Source organism: Brachionichthys hirsutus, chromosome 4 (genome assembly GCF_040956055.1).
Source record: "Brachionichthys hirsutus isolate HB-005 chromosome 4, CSIRO-AGI_Bhir_v1, whole genome shotgun sequence".
NCBI classification, from domain to species: Eukaryota; Metazoa; Chordata; class Actinopteri; order Lophiiformes; family Brachionichthyidae; genus Brachionichthys; species Brachionichthys hirsutus.
Window position 1 is genome coordinate 6,972,640 of NC_090900.1, and position 17,319 is coordinate 6,989,958.

Consider the following 17,319-nt stretch of genomic DNA (forward strand, 5'->3'; position numbering starts at 1 on the left):
CGGTGGATTCCCGCAGACTGAAACGAGGCGTAATGGAGGTCTGGGTTCTCCTCCCTGCTCCCCTGCTCTGGTATTATTAATAGCCCCCGCACCACACTGACCCCGCAACCAGCATCTGTTCTGTCTGAGGACGGCAGCGACGACTCGAGCTGCTCGCCCCCCCCAAAACGATACGGGCGTGCGGGAGGGCCAATCGTTAGGTCGCTCCGAACGACGCGTGTTCCGATGGGTCGTTCTCCCATTAATGCGTGAGAGCGGCGAAGGATCACGCGTTAACAATGAGAGGGGATGTTGAGATGGGTCTTGGTCTAGATCCCATAACAAGTTTGAGAGCGATCCAGATACCCGGATAAAAATTAAAAAAAAACAGATTTTCCCATTCATAATAGAGTTTTTATTTATAGTATCTTGTAAAATATGCATTAAATTCACTCACCGAATATCACAGTCATAAAGGGGTCAGATATTAACTATCATGCAGCATGTCTTCAGGATCGGATCCAGAATGATGTCAGGAAAAAAGGTTTTAACATTGAATACCTCATTTATAGACTCAAAAATCAATCAACTCCGATTCACTTTAACTTTTCATGACTGGTGTATAAAGATACCAAGAAGAATTTAGAACCTTTTGGTGATGCTCCAGATCACCATGTGTCAATCTAATTAGGAGGGGAATGAGCTGATATTAGTACTTAAAATAAAATAAAAAGCTTTAAAAGTATTTTAAGAGCCCTTGCTTAGGTAAACATGGATAACATGAAACCTAGAATACACACAGACACTTTATTGCAAAGGCTTCTGAAGACTGAGAGCAAATCATATGAAAAAAGCATGGAGAAATACTGATAAAACAACAAGTGGCATCTTCAAACAATCAGAAAAAGTAGATCTGCTCATATCCTGTGAAGTTTGCAGCATAGACGGGGATATAGTTATACATCAGAGATGAGGCCTCTTCCTCAGGGTTGTCAAACCGATGGAAACTCCTCCTTCCTGAAAAAATAAAATAAAAGCAGAAGTGAGTCCTGATTTCATGAGGACAGACACCAATTGAAGAGATTGCATGAATCATCTCCACGATCAACTGGGTCAAATAATCATAGACACAAATCTGTATGGGGTAGGTTAAAGTGTTTATGGTGTAAAAACTGCAAAAGCATCACCATTTTATTCCTCTGTTCTGATCTATTCTGTTGGACCAAAGAAGAAACATCATGCAAATCAAAATAAAAAGCTCTGAATAGCCGGTGATATCCAAGATCTGGTTTACAAGGGTACTAAAATACACATCTGGAGGTGGTGAGAAGCATCGTGCAGGATGCACAGTGGAAAGCATGCAAGTGATCTCTCACCAGTGTTTGTCATCTCACCTTCATCAATCAAAAATTCCGCCAGCAGAGAAGATAGTTGAACTGCATGATGGGAGTGAGGATAGCTCTGCCTTTTGTCCCACTGGAAACGATTCACCTCTGGGTGCCACTGGGTGCCATAGAAGGGATATTGCCTTCCTGTTGAAAACAATATCTATGGAGCGTGTGGTTTCCCGCTATGACAAGTCTGCTGGAGGACATTTTTCGTTACCTTCTATGGTTGAGACAAAATGGGCTCCGTTCTCAGCAACGTTTGTGGACAAGATGGAGAAGAAATTGTGCAGGTTCTTATTTCCCTGGAAGTTCTGCAAGAACATTCGTCTCATTACTCGGGGCAAATATGACCTATTTATTGAAGTTGTTTATTATTTTCTTGGTCCATATTACATACATTTTTATATAAGAAACATAATTCTTCTGATTAATTTTAAATAGTGAGGCTTTGATTTGATCAGCATGTGATCAATGAAAAATGCCTTATTCATCTATCTCAAGAGCATCGAGAGATAAATGTGTCATGGAGTCACAGGACAATAATAAAGATCTGTCTGCATGCATGTCATGTGTAGTCTCACTGTTCTGGAATTTTGCTTGCCCAAAAGTTTGCTGTTTGACAGCTTTATTATATAACATTATTAAGAAAAACATACACACACACACACACACACACTATATACCCATGTCTGTATATCTTATTACGCCCCTGCTGAGTCAAATACTTCAGTCCTGTGGAACAGAAAATGTAGGAAACTTGCTGTCGAGATCACTGACTGGTTGTGTAAAATTACATTTCTTGATGAACTGACCAAAACAAGACACAAAAACCGAAGGTGGAAGATAGATATGTAATGTCTCCGGTAAACAGAGGGATGAACTGCACCTTTACTGTGACTCCGTAGTGGTGAAAGTTGCCGGTCAGAGGTTCTGTGGTCAAAGCATTCATAAGCTCACTGGGGAAACTCCCAAACATTCTACTGGATGCAGCTTCTGCAGGGAAACAGACAGAAGGGTATCAATAAAATAATTAAATATGTATGTTGAAATAAAATACAAATTCAGACAGGAGTTTTAAAATAAAACTTTTAACTTGTTTCTACTGACACCGCGTGGTAGACAGTGGTAGTACATATAGCTTCTCCAAAAAAACATATATTTGGAGCATGTCCCTTCGATTCATCATTTAAAACAAGGCTGTGAGTTAACTTGTAATAACATTTATAATGTTTTATATTTATAAAGACGATGAAGCAGCAAATTATGACCTGCGGTCAGGTTGAGGGGCAATGATATATTTTCAGCGGGTGTTTTTGTCAGCAGATTTTCACCAGCCACCAGTACAGTCAGCAGCTGCAGGCCCATGCAAGTGCCCCAGATGGGGAAGACATCTCCAGCATCGTTGGCCTGTAACACAGTGAGTCAGGTTTGTGTCTAAAAAAAGTAGAGTTCATTGTTGGAAGTCCTGCATTTATATTGTATGCTATGATATCAACAATGAACGTTGTCATCACATCAGTGCTAAGCCTGAATCAATGAGTATTAAAACACTAATGGAAAAGTAATATTAAAACGATGCTATGCATATGTCAGCTACATTATGCTTCAGTATCTTTTAGGATCATATTGTATAATTGAGCAAAAAAATAACATAAATTAAGTATTGCACAACTATAGAAATGTATATGTAAATGTTGTGGCATAGACAATTGTTATTTTATTTACTCTGCAATATATGAAGTTTAAGAAAAAGTACCTTGATGAATGAAAATACTGAATACTCTGTGATACTCTGCCACTCAAAAAGCTTACAGAAATACAGAAATTAGCAGGAAAAAATGTCATAAGAAAAAGTGATATGTAGATAATGCAAGCAGAGAGAGAGAGAGATGACAACCACCAGAATGGAAGAAATGTTCTTCTGTACAAACCATTTGAGCAAGTGTGAAAAAGATCTTTGCCACTCTGGCAAATTCCGACTTCTCCAAATCTACGGCCCCCCCGATGAAAACCAGGCTGAGGAGACACCACAGAGTTAGAGAAGTGACAGGTTTGTCGGAAGCGATGAGAAGCACAATAAGCTAGATATCACTCACCCATTTATCTGTTTGAAGATGGCTTTATATTCAATAGTGGTAAGATACAGTCTGTGGGGGGGAAAGTGTTTCCTTAGTACTGTATATAATTTTACTTTGTTTGGGCAGCTAGGAAGTAAAGTTCACGCAGATGGAAAAAAAATAAAAGGTGACAGAAAAATTGTCTTTTATTTGAAAAAATGTCAACAGTAAGTGAATTAATTTACGATAATGTCAAAGGCAAACGTTATCCTTAAATCTCTCGCATACAACTGAATAAAGACGTATGTCTTTTTACTCTGCAGGTATTAGATGTTAAAATGATTATCTATGAAACATCTCAAATGAATCTGATGGTTTATCTTTCTGCATATATTACAGATCTCACCTGATCGGCATTACTCTGCTGCCCCCGGACTCAACGTATTTCACATAAGAGGCGGGTATGTAAGTCTTCCCAAATGGCTTCATGGCTTCATCTGAAACCATCTGTGTCAAAATACCTGAGGGACAAGAATGCACGATAGGCAAGGTAAAAAAAAAAAAAAAAAAAAAATATATGAAACAGAAAATGACTGCAGAGGCTATATTTTGAATGTTTGAATCCTCCAAAATTATCTTGTCAGTCTCCAATAATAGTAACACTTCACTTACCAATCACAGGTCTATCATTCCGAGCCTCCTGCCTGAGCTTAGCCGACATAGCTTTGCAGCAACAGAAGCAGCCAGCAAAAAACAAACACATATATGCTGAAAGTCCAATAGTCGACATGCTTTCATATCATCTATATACTCCTTAGTGAACAACCAGACCAATTCAGCCTTTAAAAAGGGCAGGGCCGATAGAGAAGGCTGGGTTATGTAAGAAGCCGCAGCTGCGCTGGCGGATGAAATAGGACAGGGAAGTCAGGAATGTCCAGGTTTACCCGAGAGCACGAGATGACACACACACATGCTGGTCTAACCAGCTGAATGCTGATATAAACATAAACATCTGCTGAATGCTCTGGACTTTTGGTGAAATCTTTATGATGTCGTGTGAAACAATGCAGTTCCCTGAATCAGAGGATGGTTTTGCAATAAAGTTTTATTTATTTTTTGGAATTTGGAATTTTGGAGGGCAGCACTTGTTTTACTCTGTCAAACAGGTTTACAGTACGGATTCAAGTAGAATCTCTGTAAAAAATCAATCATGGGTGGTTTAACAGAGAGGCGTGCACAAACTGAGCGGTATTCTATTAAGAAAGAAAAATAAATAAAACTGACAAAAAGACACAGATGGAAGAAACAAGGTTAAAGAGTAAAGCATTTTATTTTGGCTGCTGCTTTCTGAGTTTAAACATCTTAATAATAAATGTGCATAAATAGAAATGTAAAATTAATTTGAGGATTATGCTGACAAGAGTTGTGATGTGACTTTAAGCATACTTGGTAGTACAATTCTGCTAATTTGTTGTTTTCTATTTGCAGTTAATCAAGATGTATCCAAGGAACAGTAGCCCTAACCCACAAAAAATAAATGCAGAACCATTGAAATTTCTCCCCTTTCATTGTTATATACAAAACTGCTCTAAACCTTTGCATAAAGCTGGATTACTAGATGGACATTTACCAGACACCAGTGAGGTGGAAAAACTGTGAACTGGGTATAACAATATATTTTTTATATTCAATTACGGTACATAATATTTTTAAATAAAGCTTAGTCTAATAACTTGAAACACTGAAATCATAAAATGTTGTTCCTGTGGACAAACATTTGAATCGGTTGGATTCAGGATAATAAATTAATACTTACTGTTTAGTGTCCGTGTTCCCCGTTTCTTTGCTCACCATAAATGAATATGCTTGTATTTAGATGTCTGAGTATTTACATTACCCCACCAGGCACAGATGGCCAGTAATGGTTCAGGCTTTCAGTGTCTTCTCAGTTACCTGCGTGTTCTTTTTGTGTCCTTTCTTGTTTTTGTCTTTTCCGTTGTTCTATCTTGTATACAATTCAACAGACTCCGAAAAAAGAAAAAAAGGGATGCTCACACAGAGTATCAAATAATCATGGTTTAATATTTGACAAATCAATATTGTAAATACATTCAAGTTAGAATGATTGAAAGTGATATTTAAAAACTAAAGCAATTGCATGAGAAGTCAATATTATATGTATATATGCACGTGTGGATTCAAATCCTCTGTACATTATAAATCAGCTGTGAGGAGATTTCATAGGACAGACATCACATCAACTTGAGCGTGTCCAAGTTTAATTTCATAGTAAAACAAAAAATACAACTTGTCACTGCAATGGCAACGACTTCCGTCTCACTTGGAGTCTTGTACGCTGCCATTTCTCATTCATTAGCCTTCATCTGCAAAATTAGCGATTGTAGACACGATAACATCTTCAGTTCAGAATCCAAGATAGAAATGCAGTTTGTTTTTGCTCCTCTCAGTCACACAAAGGCAGAGAAAAACAAACCTTCCTGACATGAGCAATACCAACATTCTCCATGTTCAAAGTGCAAACACATAAAAACTCTGACTGCTTCAGGCTTTAACTGCAAATGAGCAATTCTTTTAAAATCTGAATACAAAACAGTAACCTGGGAAAACACAACGATCCTTTCACACCTGCTTCGGTATGAGATGCATTCACAAAACTATTCAAGATGTCTGCATCTAGATAAGTGTTTAATAACAGAATTATGACACTGCCAAGTTTAACTGTTAACATTTAATATATATATAACATATAACACTTGATGTGTAACTGCCCTGGTGAAGCATAAAGTAGAGTAAAATATAATGGCGTTTTCTAATTTAGGATTTAATGGTGCAAAGTCCCAACAGAGGGAACTTTGTCTAAATGGGAGTCGGCTCAGCTGTGACTAACATTTCAGTCTCTCCATTTCCTGATAAACATCTTTATACACTGCAGCCAGCAGCTCTTCTTTTGGCTTCAGTCCATCCAGAAACACTGGGGAACAAAAAAGATTCATCATTCAGCCGACCATTTAAAACTCGTGTTCCTGTTGCCGTGGCAGCAGCTGCATTATTTGTTGTTTGTCCAGGTTTTATGGCAAAAAAACAACAACACAACTACTTCAATAAATCTGTTTAAGCGGAAGAGACACTGAACACGCACCGATTCCAGATGCCACGCTCTCCATCGCCTGCCGGTTTTTGAGGTACATTGGCCACACGTGTCCATCAAAGTAGCCAGGAGGGTCAAGAGGCGTGTAAGACCTCGAACTGGTGAAACAGGAAGCTTTTTTGTTTGTTTGTTTATGTTCAACTTTAAATCTAACGTAGGAAGAAATAAATCATGAAAACGTAACAAAGAGGATAAAAAAAAAAGATTATGCCCCCTGAAAATTAGACTTATTTTCTCATGACAAAATGCGATACCTCCGCCTCGTCTTGCAGACTTCATAAGGTATTTCCAGGAAGTATCTTTTGTCGAATAGGTCATTCAGAGCCCTGGAAAGGAAAAACAAACCATCAGAATTATCTAGAGTATACTATAATGAAGTAACCTAGCAACAGTGTCTAGCTTTACCACAATATTTTCTTTTGCACATGTATCATTTTTCAGTGATGCTTTATTTAGACATCTATATTTATTATGTTTCCAGACAACAACAAAAAAGTATATGCAGAAATTCCACTGATGCTAACAATGGAATGCTGTCAGCAAAAATGTTCATTGGTGTTTTGAAAAGTAGGACTTCAAGTAGGACTCTTCAAGTTCAAAATATATGTTCCAAATGAATACATGCATAATCACAGCCCACTCAGCAAAACTTTTGACTGAGTCACAATATAATCAAAACTCATCTCCTTTTCTTGCTGCCTGCAATCACTGTCATCTTTACAAGAAAAGCGGTACAAGCCAGAACCAGTTGCATCCTGATCCTATAAAAAGGATGCCGCAGATTTCTTAAAATAACCTGGAATAATCTTTCAAATAAGAGAAAAGCCTGTAAATATTGTACATGTAGTTATGGGTCCTTGAACAAAAGTGTTACAAGAATCTTATGTTCGGATTTAAACTCAAACGATTTTATATTCTGTAAATATTGAAGCCTCTTTTGCATATACCTGTGGTTGAAAATGAGAAAGCCATCCACTATCAGCACAAACACCTCCTTGTCTTGCAGTGATGATGCTGCGTTCAGGCTTCTTTGCCTCAGGAATGACTCGGGGTCTCTTCGCCACGAGTCGACGTCGCTCATCATCACGTCCATGTGAAGAGCCTCAAGCACTTAACAGAATGAAATGACAAGAATGTATTGGTCCAATTATGTGTGCATGTGCATGCATGACAACTTATTATACATTTATGATTTGGTATGTCTCTCTGGGTTCGTCTCGTCTCCTCCCTTGTGTGTCAGGTGGCAGAGGCGGGGCCGAGCGGTGGAGCCTTTGCACACCTGTTCCTCATCCCCCTGCTTTATGTTTTTTTTTTTAAATGTACTTTTTACAACTCTATTGAGCTCTTCTGTCTTTTGGGAGGATTTGTTTCATTCATAGTGCCCTTACTGTCATACTGCAGAAACCCATTGCTGTCCGCTGGCACCATGGACTCATCCTGAGAAAAAGAGCAGTCACTGATCATTCAAGCGCTTAAAGTTCCCGAATCACTACATGAGCATTTAAAAAGCAGTGATGTGGATTAAAAGAAGAGCTCACAGCCTACCTTAAAATAATAATCCTGCTCAATGATGCAGCTGTTTGGGATCTGCTGGTGTAGATGTCCCGAGAGAGTAGATTTTCCTCCGTTGGTCACCCTAAAAAGCAAAAGGTACATACACAGAATTTAATGCTTGCACAAATACTACTGATTTTATTCACTTTCAAAACTTAAAAGTGAATTTTAAAAAAAAGTACGGAACTCAATTCAACAGTGACACTTGTGTCAGAATCTGCTTTGTCAGAAAGCATATCAGAAAGATATGCTTCTTTTTTTAATGTACTGCAACTTGGTCAAATTGTAAGGATCATTTTGAAGTTTCACGGAACTATTTAAAATATGCGTGTTATACATCATGTTGCAAATATCAATATTAGTTCAATATCAGCTTTTTCCAGTGTCGGTCTGACAGTAGTCAGTACGCGGTCACATCTGAAGCCCAACACACTTTAAATTGGAAGTTGAGAAGTTTTAGTGTGGATACCTCTTTTATGAAGATGTTTTATTCTTGTTTTATTGAGTCTGTTTTAACCTTCTCTTTTAATTGCTGGTTTGGGTCCCTTACTGTGAAGGACAAAAACAGGCTGAACAGTATCGTTAAGAGGTGCAGCAAGATGGCGGGGGTCAGCTTTAAGGAGCTCTCTGTCCTGTACAGAGCCAGGGTAAAAAAGAAAGCAAAAGCTGTCCTCTGAATACAATACTGAATTACGGACACATTTGCCCTTTATGGTTGCCACATGCTGTACTTACTGATCGTGTAACTCTCTTTGTGCGTATTCCCAATGCTGCTGAGTAAATATCAATAAGTAGCGTTACGGAGTTACCAAACATGTCACGTGACTTCCACAACAAGTCCCCAAGAAGCATTGCAAAATCTTAAACTGAAAAGACAAAGCGATAGGAGATCAATAACAGGCACGTTTACGGTCCACTCACCCTCCAACTCCTACAATTAGCGTCTTCATTTGAGAAAATATTTTCCAGCGCATAATATATTTTAACTTCCGTGGTTTCAGCAGCGCGCCGCACGGTGGCGCAGTGGGAAGCGCCTCGCAGGAAGAACGCCCTTTTGTGTGCGGGGTTTGCGTGCTCTGTTCTCCTCGGGTTCTCCGGGTTCTCCGGGTTCCTCACGCCTCCGAAAAAGAATGCAGTTTAGGTGGATTCGTCACACCAAATTGTCCGGTGCGTGTTTGTCCGCGTCATATGCTAAGTAGCACCGTCGTCACTGAAGGAGCGGTGACGTCACTCATTAATAAAAAGGAAATTCAAACTCGAAATGTATTTCTGCCACAAAAAAAGATCAATGACACGAAAAGATTGAAATAAAAACGATATGTTTCGATTGGATATTTATTTATTAATAATATTTTTATTGTAACATGAAGCCTTTCATGTTACAACGTGATGAGTCATTGCTATGATAGGAAACTGTTAATATGGATCGTCTTCAGAGAAAAGATAATGGGTCATTTAACAGATTTGGCTGAGGGTTAAAAAAACATTTAATTATTTTTACAATGAGTTTGTTGTTTAAATCAATCCCATGATTAATTTGTTAATACTACTACTACTACTACTACTACTACTACTGTACCTTCGGCTTGTCCCGTGAGGGGTCGCCACAGAAAATCAACGTTCTCCACTTCACCCAGTCCTCCCCAACACCAGCTACTCCTCCTCCCTCACTACGTCCATGTATCTTCTCCTATCCATGATTTACTTGTTACATTTATGTAAAAACACACTGGAAGAACGTCAAAATATAAGAAATATTTTTTATTACAATTCCATATTATGGTAACAATGAAATAATAGAAAATGAAATACAAATAAAACAAATACATTACACAAAGGAAGTTTAAATTGTACAAGAAATGTCTAAATATTTTAAAAGATAAAATAGTAAAAGAAAAATGAATGAGAATTAAGTATAATAAATTTAAAAACATCATAAAATAGAGAAAAACATTATCATACACAACGTGGAAATTCAGAGATGGCGAACGTTTTGTCGGCTCGCTCAGGACTTGGGGAGTGTAGTCCTACTGTGTGTGCATGTAGTTCTTATACAATGCGACGTTTTATATTTCGCGCATGCGCAGCAGAGGTTTTCCGCGTCCCAGCGTTACCGGACTTCCTCATTAGCAGAGGTAGCTTAGCGCTGGCAGCGCAGTGACGTTTCTGACAGAAGTGGTTTTACGGCAGGTGCCTTGTTCTGTTCTGTTTTATATCCAAAGTCTTGCTAATGTCGAAGCCGCCTCCGAAGCCGGCCAAGCCAGGTAAGACTGAGATGATTTGTTTAAAAAAAATAAAAGTGAAGCAGAAACTTCCGCTCGGCCTCTGACGAGGGACAACACCGTGATGCTGCTCGGCCGGCGGAATGGCGTCTCTGACCGGGCCTGAGGGAAGCTGATGGACGGCGATGGTTGCATTAATATAATTGTTAGAGAGCTTCCGGTGATTGACAGTGGCGTCCAGCTTTGAGCAGCAGGCCTCTTGACTTCCTTATTTTGCGTCACTCTTGCCAGGACAGTAGTGACGTCATGCAGCGGCGTTAGGCTGTAGGTCAAATGTTGATGATGATGATGGGGGGGGGGGGGGGGGTCATGATGACGTCACACACACTTCCTGTCAACTCTTTACTGGTTTTCTGTTAACCCGACTGCAGAGATGGGGGTTCATACAGAAAAGATCGGGTGAATTTCACAAAATGTTTAGTTTTCAGAGTTCTTGAACTCTGAAAACTAAATTAAATGGCTTCTTGGCCAACCAAACAAAAGTTAAACCAAATTCGTTTTTGTGTAGGAGGGTGAAATCGTGAAAAAACAACAGTATTCTGTAAAGTTGAAGAAAGTAATTAAAAAAATAAACACTTGGATCTGCTCTTTTATCCAGATCCACTCAAATAGCAGGGCTTCCCTGCCGCACACAGAAATCTCCTGTTTTGTAAAAATCTGTCAAATAATTTATGTTATTCTGTGAACAGCTAATCGAACACACAAAGCTGAATCTACACAAAACACTGATAAAAGGTTTTCATGTGGGAATAAAAAAAAAGAACCATCTTCGCATCTGAAGTAAAAGTGGGCGGCACACGGTGTCTGATGGAACCTTTTAAAAGTCTAAACATGAACACCCTGAGCAGCGTGCTCTGACTGAACAGGACCAGGCCTGATCAGGGGATTGTTTTTACAGGACTAATAAGCCTTTTGCCTTCATTTGGAATGTAGAGAGCAATGCTAGGAATGTTTCTGTACTCTGTGCTTCACAACTTCATTTGAGAACTTGTGTCTCTCGGTGTCACATTTAGGAAGGCGTTGCCGTGTTTGTGGCATCGCCCAGAAGAGGATAAGATGCTGCAGCGCCTACTGTTTTATGTTTGTGCTGGGTTCCAGATATCAATGAACTGCCACGGCAGCAGAGCTGTTTGTGAAGAGTTTGAAACAAAGATAAGCTCTTGAGGGTACCATTTAACACACTGTAAATAGTGAAAAATAAACTTTCTGAAAACTGTATTTATTGAGCTGTTTGTACTCTTGACTGTCACTTACGGTAGTAAACTGATGATTACCTCCATCCCTCAGATATTATTGAACTATCTGAATTTCTAGATGTGCTTATTCTTAATAAATTAATATTCTTATTATTTGATTTATAGCATTACCTGAGGAGGAGCCTTTAGAAGTGCTGAAGCTAACTTCTGATGTTGCAGAATAGTTTCCCAAAGTTTTGCTTCAGCCGAGGTGACATTTTTGTTCACTGTAGTGGTATTTATGTTTTTAGCAAAAATAAATCTGTCTGCATCTTTAAGATGCAGGGAGCTCTCTCACGAGTCGGCACAGGCTTCTCTGTGTTTCCGCGGACATGATCTGGCCTGCAGGGTCGGCATAAACGGAGCGGGTTTGTGCCGCCGCTTGGGTCCTTTCATTCTGGCATTCCGAGACGGCGTCTTATTTAAACGGAGAACCCGGGTAATGGCAGCGGGGAGTCACAAAGTGCCCGGCCTTTATGTACCATATAGAGAAGACTCGCTTTGTGTCCAGAATGAAACGCATTTAACTCACAAGTGAAGAGGCGTGGAAGACTGTCCACCAAGGATCTCCATATAGAGAAGACTCGCTTTGTGTCCAGAATGAAACGCATTTAACTCACGAGTGAAGAGGCGTGGAAGACTGTCCACCAAGGATCTTCAGTGATCGGTTTCTCTCTGCTCGCAGGATTATACGAAAACGTCTTGATAGATTAACATGAAATCTGGAAGAAGGTTTTTGCATATGATCGTTAGGAACCCGTTCATTATGGAATAGATACGGATGAAGGAATCTTTTTTCACCATTTCTGTCCAAGTGTGAGCTGCCTGATGGATTGTGAGGAAACTTAAACTGGATCCAGACAAAGGGCCTGGATGCAGGGATGATTTATTTGTATGTTATTTTTTTAAGATTTTTTTTTACCTTTCTGTCAGTTATGCATGAACTACTTTTACCTTGGAACTTCAATTCCTCCCAGAGAGAGGCATCGGAGAAAAGGCATGTGATGGAATGTTTAGAAGAACAGGACACGCTGACTCTTCTGGAACGGAGGAAACGTTAAGAACAGAGCCGAGGTTTAACTGTGTGTTTCCGCAGCGAACCATGCTAACGGTTAGCGTTGCACGTAACCAGGAATGGCATTTTAATTATTCATTTGAAAAAGGTTGAGTTGCTCAAGCAGCTGGTTAATAAGGGAAATGGTGGCTGATGTTACTCTGATGAGTAATCGCTACTTCAATCGGGTTGGAGTAACGTGCTTCACTCGCTCGCCTGAAACATCGCCACGGAAACGTCTGGAAGTTTCATCGAGCATTCTGTCTGTGTTTTCTCGTTGCCAGGCCAAGTCAAGGTTTTCAGAGCATTGTACAACTTTGAACCCAGAACGGTATGAACTCGTTCAGATTCTCTCCTTTTCTTCTATTTGGTGTTTGTTGACTTGTTTTAGATTGTTATAGTCTAGAATCACTCATCTGAATTACCGAATTGCTTATTTTTATTTTAGCGGATTGGATTTGAACAAAATTAGAAGTGAACCCCCCCCCCCCCCAGCTCTGAGATGCTAGATGCAGTGAATTTCTAGCTGTGTGTCTGATTGTCTAAGCGACAGCGGTGGCGGCGGTCAGTTGGTGTCGACTGGTCAGTGCTGATCAGGCATCAAAGGCCAGAATGCTGTGATGGATGAATCCGCTGGTATTTCTGGACTCACATCCTTTTTGCTTTTTTAGCCAGATGAGCTGTCCTTTGAAGAAGGAGACTGTTTGTACATAACGGACACGGTAAGTAGAACCTTGGAGGCATTTAGCTGCGTCACGTCTCATTCCTGTCCTCTCCTTTTTAAAATGCTTCTTTTTTTTACTAGCAATTTATTTTCCTCATGTTCTACCTTTGGTCGGCTTGTTCTCCCTTTCATTTCCACTTTCTTCTTCCTCCTCCATGAACTATTTTCTCAGCATATTCTTTTTCACTTTTTCCTGTTTCTCAACGTACGCTCCATCCATCCATCCGTCCATCCATCTATTCATCCATCCATTTTCTTGGATTGATGGATGGATTTGCCTTGTGGATCACGGGTGTTGCTGGAGCCTATCCCAGCTGACTACGGCCGAGAGGCGGGGTACACCCCGGACATGTCGCCGGTGCATCAGAGGGCCACACATAGCCAGAAAATCAGTCACACCTGTGGATATTTTGGAGTGATCCTAATTTGCATGTTTTTGGTGGTGGGGTGAAACCGGAGAACCCGGAGAGAACCCATGCAAACACCGCACTCCCTTTTTTCTGTGAGGCAACAGCGCTACCCACTACACCATTGTTGCGCCCCTCAACTTATTTTGCTTTTGATTTGGAAATAAATAAAACTTCTGCGTTTGTATTCCCCCCCCAGAGTGACAAACATTGGTGGAAAGGGACCTGCAAAGGAAGGACAGGATTAATCCCGAGTAACTATGGTGAGTAATCCATTACATGCACAGAATATGAGTTACTGCTGACCCTCGCCTGTGCTGATTGTGAGTCTTCCATAATAATCACAAAAATTTTGTTTTGGCTTGTTTTAGTGGCAGAAGGGGCGGAGTCTATTGATAATCCCATGCATGAAGCAGCCAAACGAGGTAAAACAACGTCTACCATTACAGTGGGTGGGGGAGGGGCCACTGGTCGGGGGGGAAATCATCAAAAGATTTAATGTCAGCAAAAAAATTAAATACAAAATAGGGTCCCTTTGTTTTTAAAAGGGTTATAAGCTTATAATGAGGAGTCTATCCACACCGTTTGATTTAGTTTTAGATTCTAAATTTAAGATTTTGTTTGTTTATTATAATGCGGTACGAAAACAGCACAGAGATCCAGCAACACCTTCAGTTGAAATCTTTTCTTTCTTCTGGAAACAATAAACCTTGTTGAAATAGAAACGTTTCCGGTTGAGGAACTGTTTGTGTTTTTACGTAGGCAACCTGTGCTGGCTGAGGGAATGTTTGGACAACAAGGTCGCGATCAACGGGCTCGATAAGGCTGGAAACACTGCTCTGTACTGGGGTTGCCACGGAGGACATAAAGGTAACGATAAATGGGGTTCAAGAACCAGCCAGAGATGAGCTTTCTTTTTTTGTATGATCCTGTAAATTAATATTATCTTTTAACATACACACTGAATTTTCTATTGGCATCAGTTGTGCTATTTGGGACTACAGAGTATCTGCAGTTTAACTGATACACACACGTGGACAAAGTTGTTGGTATCCCTCTGTTAATGAAAGACCTGAAAATAACCAATAAAAATCAGATGTTGCTTTTGAATTGTGGTTCAACACAATGATAAAACAACAACTAATGAAACATGTTACTACTCCGACTACTCAGGGTTCAGAGCTCTCTATCTTTTTGCCTCTATCAGATGTGGTGGAGCTACTGTTGAGTTATCCCAATGTGGAGCTGAACCAGCAGGTGAGATGCTTTCAAAGTGGTGTTCTTGTTGTTATCGGATATAGCCAACACTAACGTGTTTGTTCCTTATAATAATAAAAACAGTCACTGTTTTTCTGTTAAACCTGGCTAATGGATCAAACACATCCAAGAGTGGTGACTTGTCGTCCTAACATTTTTATTACTATAAATGGTCTCGTTTAGGGAATAATATTCAACTTGGATTCATTTGAATGTAGAATATTTTCCGTAGTTCATTTTAATTTACCAACACTATTTTAACACGATATTATTTCCTTGAGACTTTCTACAAAGATAGAATACCAAACCTTTTTCCAAGGAGCTTATGTCCCGGTATTAGCTGCTGCTATTTGCTATTTTCTTGTTTCCTTATCTATACATCTTGACGTTGACGTTTTCTATTTCAGAATAAACTCGGGGACACTGTTCTTCATGCTGCTGCCTGGAAGGGTTATTCTGACATTGTGGAAATGTTGCTGAGTAAGAGTAAGTATCTGGTACAAAGAAAAAGAGAGCTCCAGAAGAAAACCCGTTGAATATGTGGCCACCAGTTCTGCAACCAGCACGTTGTGGCCTCTTTTTTGTGTGTGTTTGTAGTCTCTAGTTTCATATGCTGTGTTTGTTTTAGATCCCAGGATAGACATCAGGAACAATGAGAATAAACTGGCCTTGGAAATGGCCACCACCGCCCAGTGTGCGTCGCTCCTCAAAAGAAAACAGGGAAGCAGTAAGTACTGCTGCCACGAGGGGGCAGCATTGTAGCGTGAAAGCATACAGCATGTCAGCCTCACATGCCACTCTCCACTGGGATCGATGTTCAGGAGAAGGGGAATATCACCTTAAGATCAGCAGCAGACAGCAATGGCCTTTCAATAGAGACCATTTTTGACACCGAGTGTTCCCTCCTGCTTATTTTTAAGCCAAAGTTGATCAACAGTTGGGGCTGTCACTAATGTTTCACTTACCAGTATGTCGATATTTAAAATATTTGCAAATAGAAAATTCAAAGTAACTTCTGCATCTTAGAGAAGACGGGCTTTCTTTCCAGCAAATCATACATGAGAAGAGCAATGACTCTATTTAAATTAACTATTGATTGCTACAGTACGGTTCACTAAATATCAGTGGTATCCGACTTGTGAGCCATGCTGTCCCGGGCCTCATTCCTTTTCCGTTACCATGTAAACATTACTTTAAACGTGGATATACATAACGATAGCCAGAATGTTAACCTTCATTCACATTGTGAATGAGGTAGAATGTTTAGTTGTACATTCTTAGAAATCACTCGTATGTGAAGGTACAGATGTTTTTGCAGATAATATAACGGTAATATTTTGTAATATTCCTTTCACTAACTGTCCATTTCTTGTTTCAGACATCACCCGTGCACACAGCAATGCTGAAGATTATTTGGATGACGAAGACTCGGACTGAGCTGACACTGTTGAAGCACTTTCACTGTCTTCCACAATAGGTTTGGGGGGAGGAGGGGGGGGGGGGGCGTTCTTGGAGTATATAGAGATTTATTATAGAGCTAAGATGGATTTGCTGTACCGTCTCACTTGTTTGCCCTCTGCATCATGTTTGTGTGAATTTCAAAGCATTGTATTAATGCATTCTCCCTGGTTTTCCAAGTGCAGGGGGAAAAGTCTTGAAGCATCTGAGGCAGACTCTAAATATTCATGAGAATGACCAAAGTAAGTCGCATTCCAAATATTCTAAAATCCATTCGCATTGTGCATTTAAATGCACGTGTACATTAAATGATGAATCGGGTTTGGACTGCAATCTCAAAAGGAAATGGAAGTGCATTACCGGATATTGGAGTGCCCTCACACTAGGCACAATTTAAATGTGTTGATGTTGACTGGGGAAGCAATGCAACATGTGTACATAACCCTAATACAGTTCAGTGTAACTAAAACAAATATTCTTCGCACGTAGCTTCTTTCTTTTCATGCTTTGGATGCGTTGATTTACATCTTGGGAGCAAATTTCAGATATTGCTGCTTCATTCCTAAAGTGCCTTTAAATATGTGAAACTGCCTTTTTTCAATTGTGAATTTCATATAACCTGTTTCCATAAAGTCGGAACACTGTTTAAAGCACGAATAAAACAAACTGTGTCCCTCTCATCATTTATTTCTACATAAAATTAAATGAAAATAATACAAAGAAAATATTTCTATCACCAACTTTACTGATTGTAA

General features: G+C 39.7%; 3 protein-coding genes across 5 annotated transcripts; 1 reads left to right on the forward strand and 2 right to left on the reverse strand.

The window, feature by feature from the left end:
* Positions 1-380: 380 nt before the first annotated feature.
* Positions 381-4,222, reverse strand: LOC137893086 (gamma-glutamyl hydrolase). The gene is made up of 9 exons (XM_068738521.1): positions 4,097-4,222; positions 3,831-3,945; positions 3,464-3,514; positions 3,299-3,383; positions 2,636-2,774; positions 2,254-2,360; positions 1,585-1,678; positions 1,374-1,511; positions 381-996 (listed from the first exon to the last, which is right to left on the reverse strand). Exons 1-9 carry the CDS (start codon positions 4,212-4,214, stop codon positions 878-880), a joined length of 966 nt encoding a protein of 321 aa, XP_068594622.1. The 5' UTR covers positions 4,215-4,222; the 3' UTR covers positions 381-877.
* A 1,278-nt stretch (positions 4,223-5,500) lies between these two features.
* Positions 5,501-9,295, reverse strand: nmrk1 (nicotinamide riboside kinase 1). 3 transcript variants are annotated; one of them, XM_068760859.1, is made up of 7 exons: positions 9,069-9,295; positions 8,139-8,229; positions 7,982-8,030; positions 7,541-7,703; positions 6,848-6,919; positions 6,585-6,691; positions 5,501-6,416 (listed from the first exon to the last, which is right to left on the reverse strand). In XM_068760859.1, exons 1-7 carry the CDS (start codon positions 9,119-9,121, stop codon positions 6,328-6,330), a joined length of 624 nt encoding a protein of 207 aa, XP_068616960.1. In that variant the 5' UTR covers positions 9,122-9,295; the 3' UTR covers positions 5,501-6,327. The 3 variants fall into 3 exon arrangements, with proteins under 3 accessions (XP_068616960.1, XP_068616959.1, XP_068616961.1); XM_068760858.1 differs by having other exon boundaries at positions 6,585-6,742; XM_068760860.1 differs by lacking the exon at positions 9,069-9,295 and adding an exon at positions 8,617-8,725 and having other exon boundaries at positions 6,585-6,742.
* Positions 9,296-10,150: 855 nt separating this feature from the next.
* ostf1 (osteoclast stimulating factor 1) lies at positions 10,151-17,235 on the forward strand. The gene is made up of 10 exons (XM_068760734.1): positions 10,151-10,411; positions 13,003-13,049; positions 13,390-13,440; positions 14,049-14,112; positions 14,221-14,274; positions 14,612-14,719; positions 15,057-15,106; positions 15,514-15,592; positions 15,735-15,833; positions 16,485-17,235. Exons 1-10 carry the CDS (start codon positions 10,378-10,380, stop codon positions 16,541-16,543), a joined length of 645 nt encoding a protein of 214 aa, XP_068616835.1. The 5' UTR covers positions 10,151-10,377; the 3' UTR covers positions 16,544-17,235.
* The last annotated feature ends 84 nt before the right edge of the window (positions 17,236-17,319 follow it).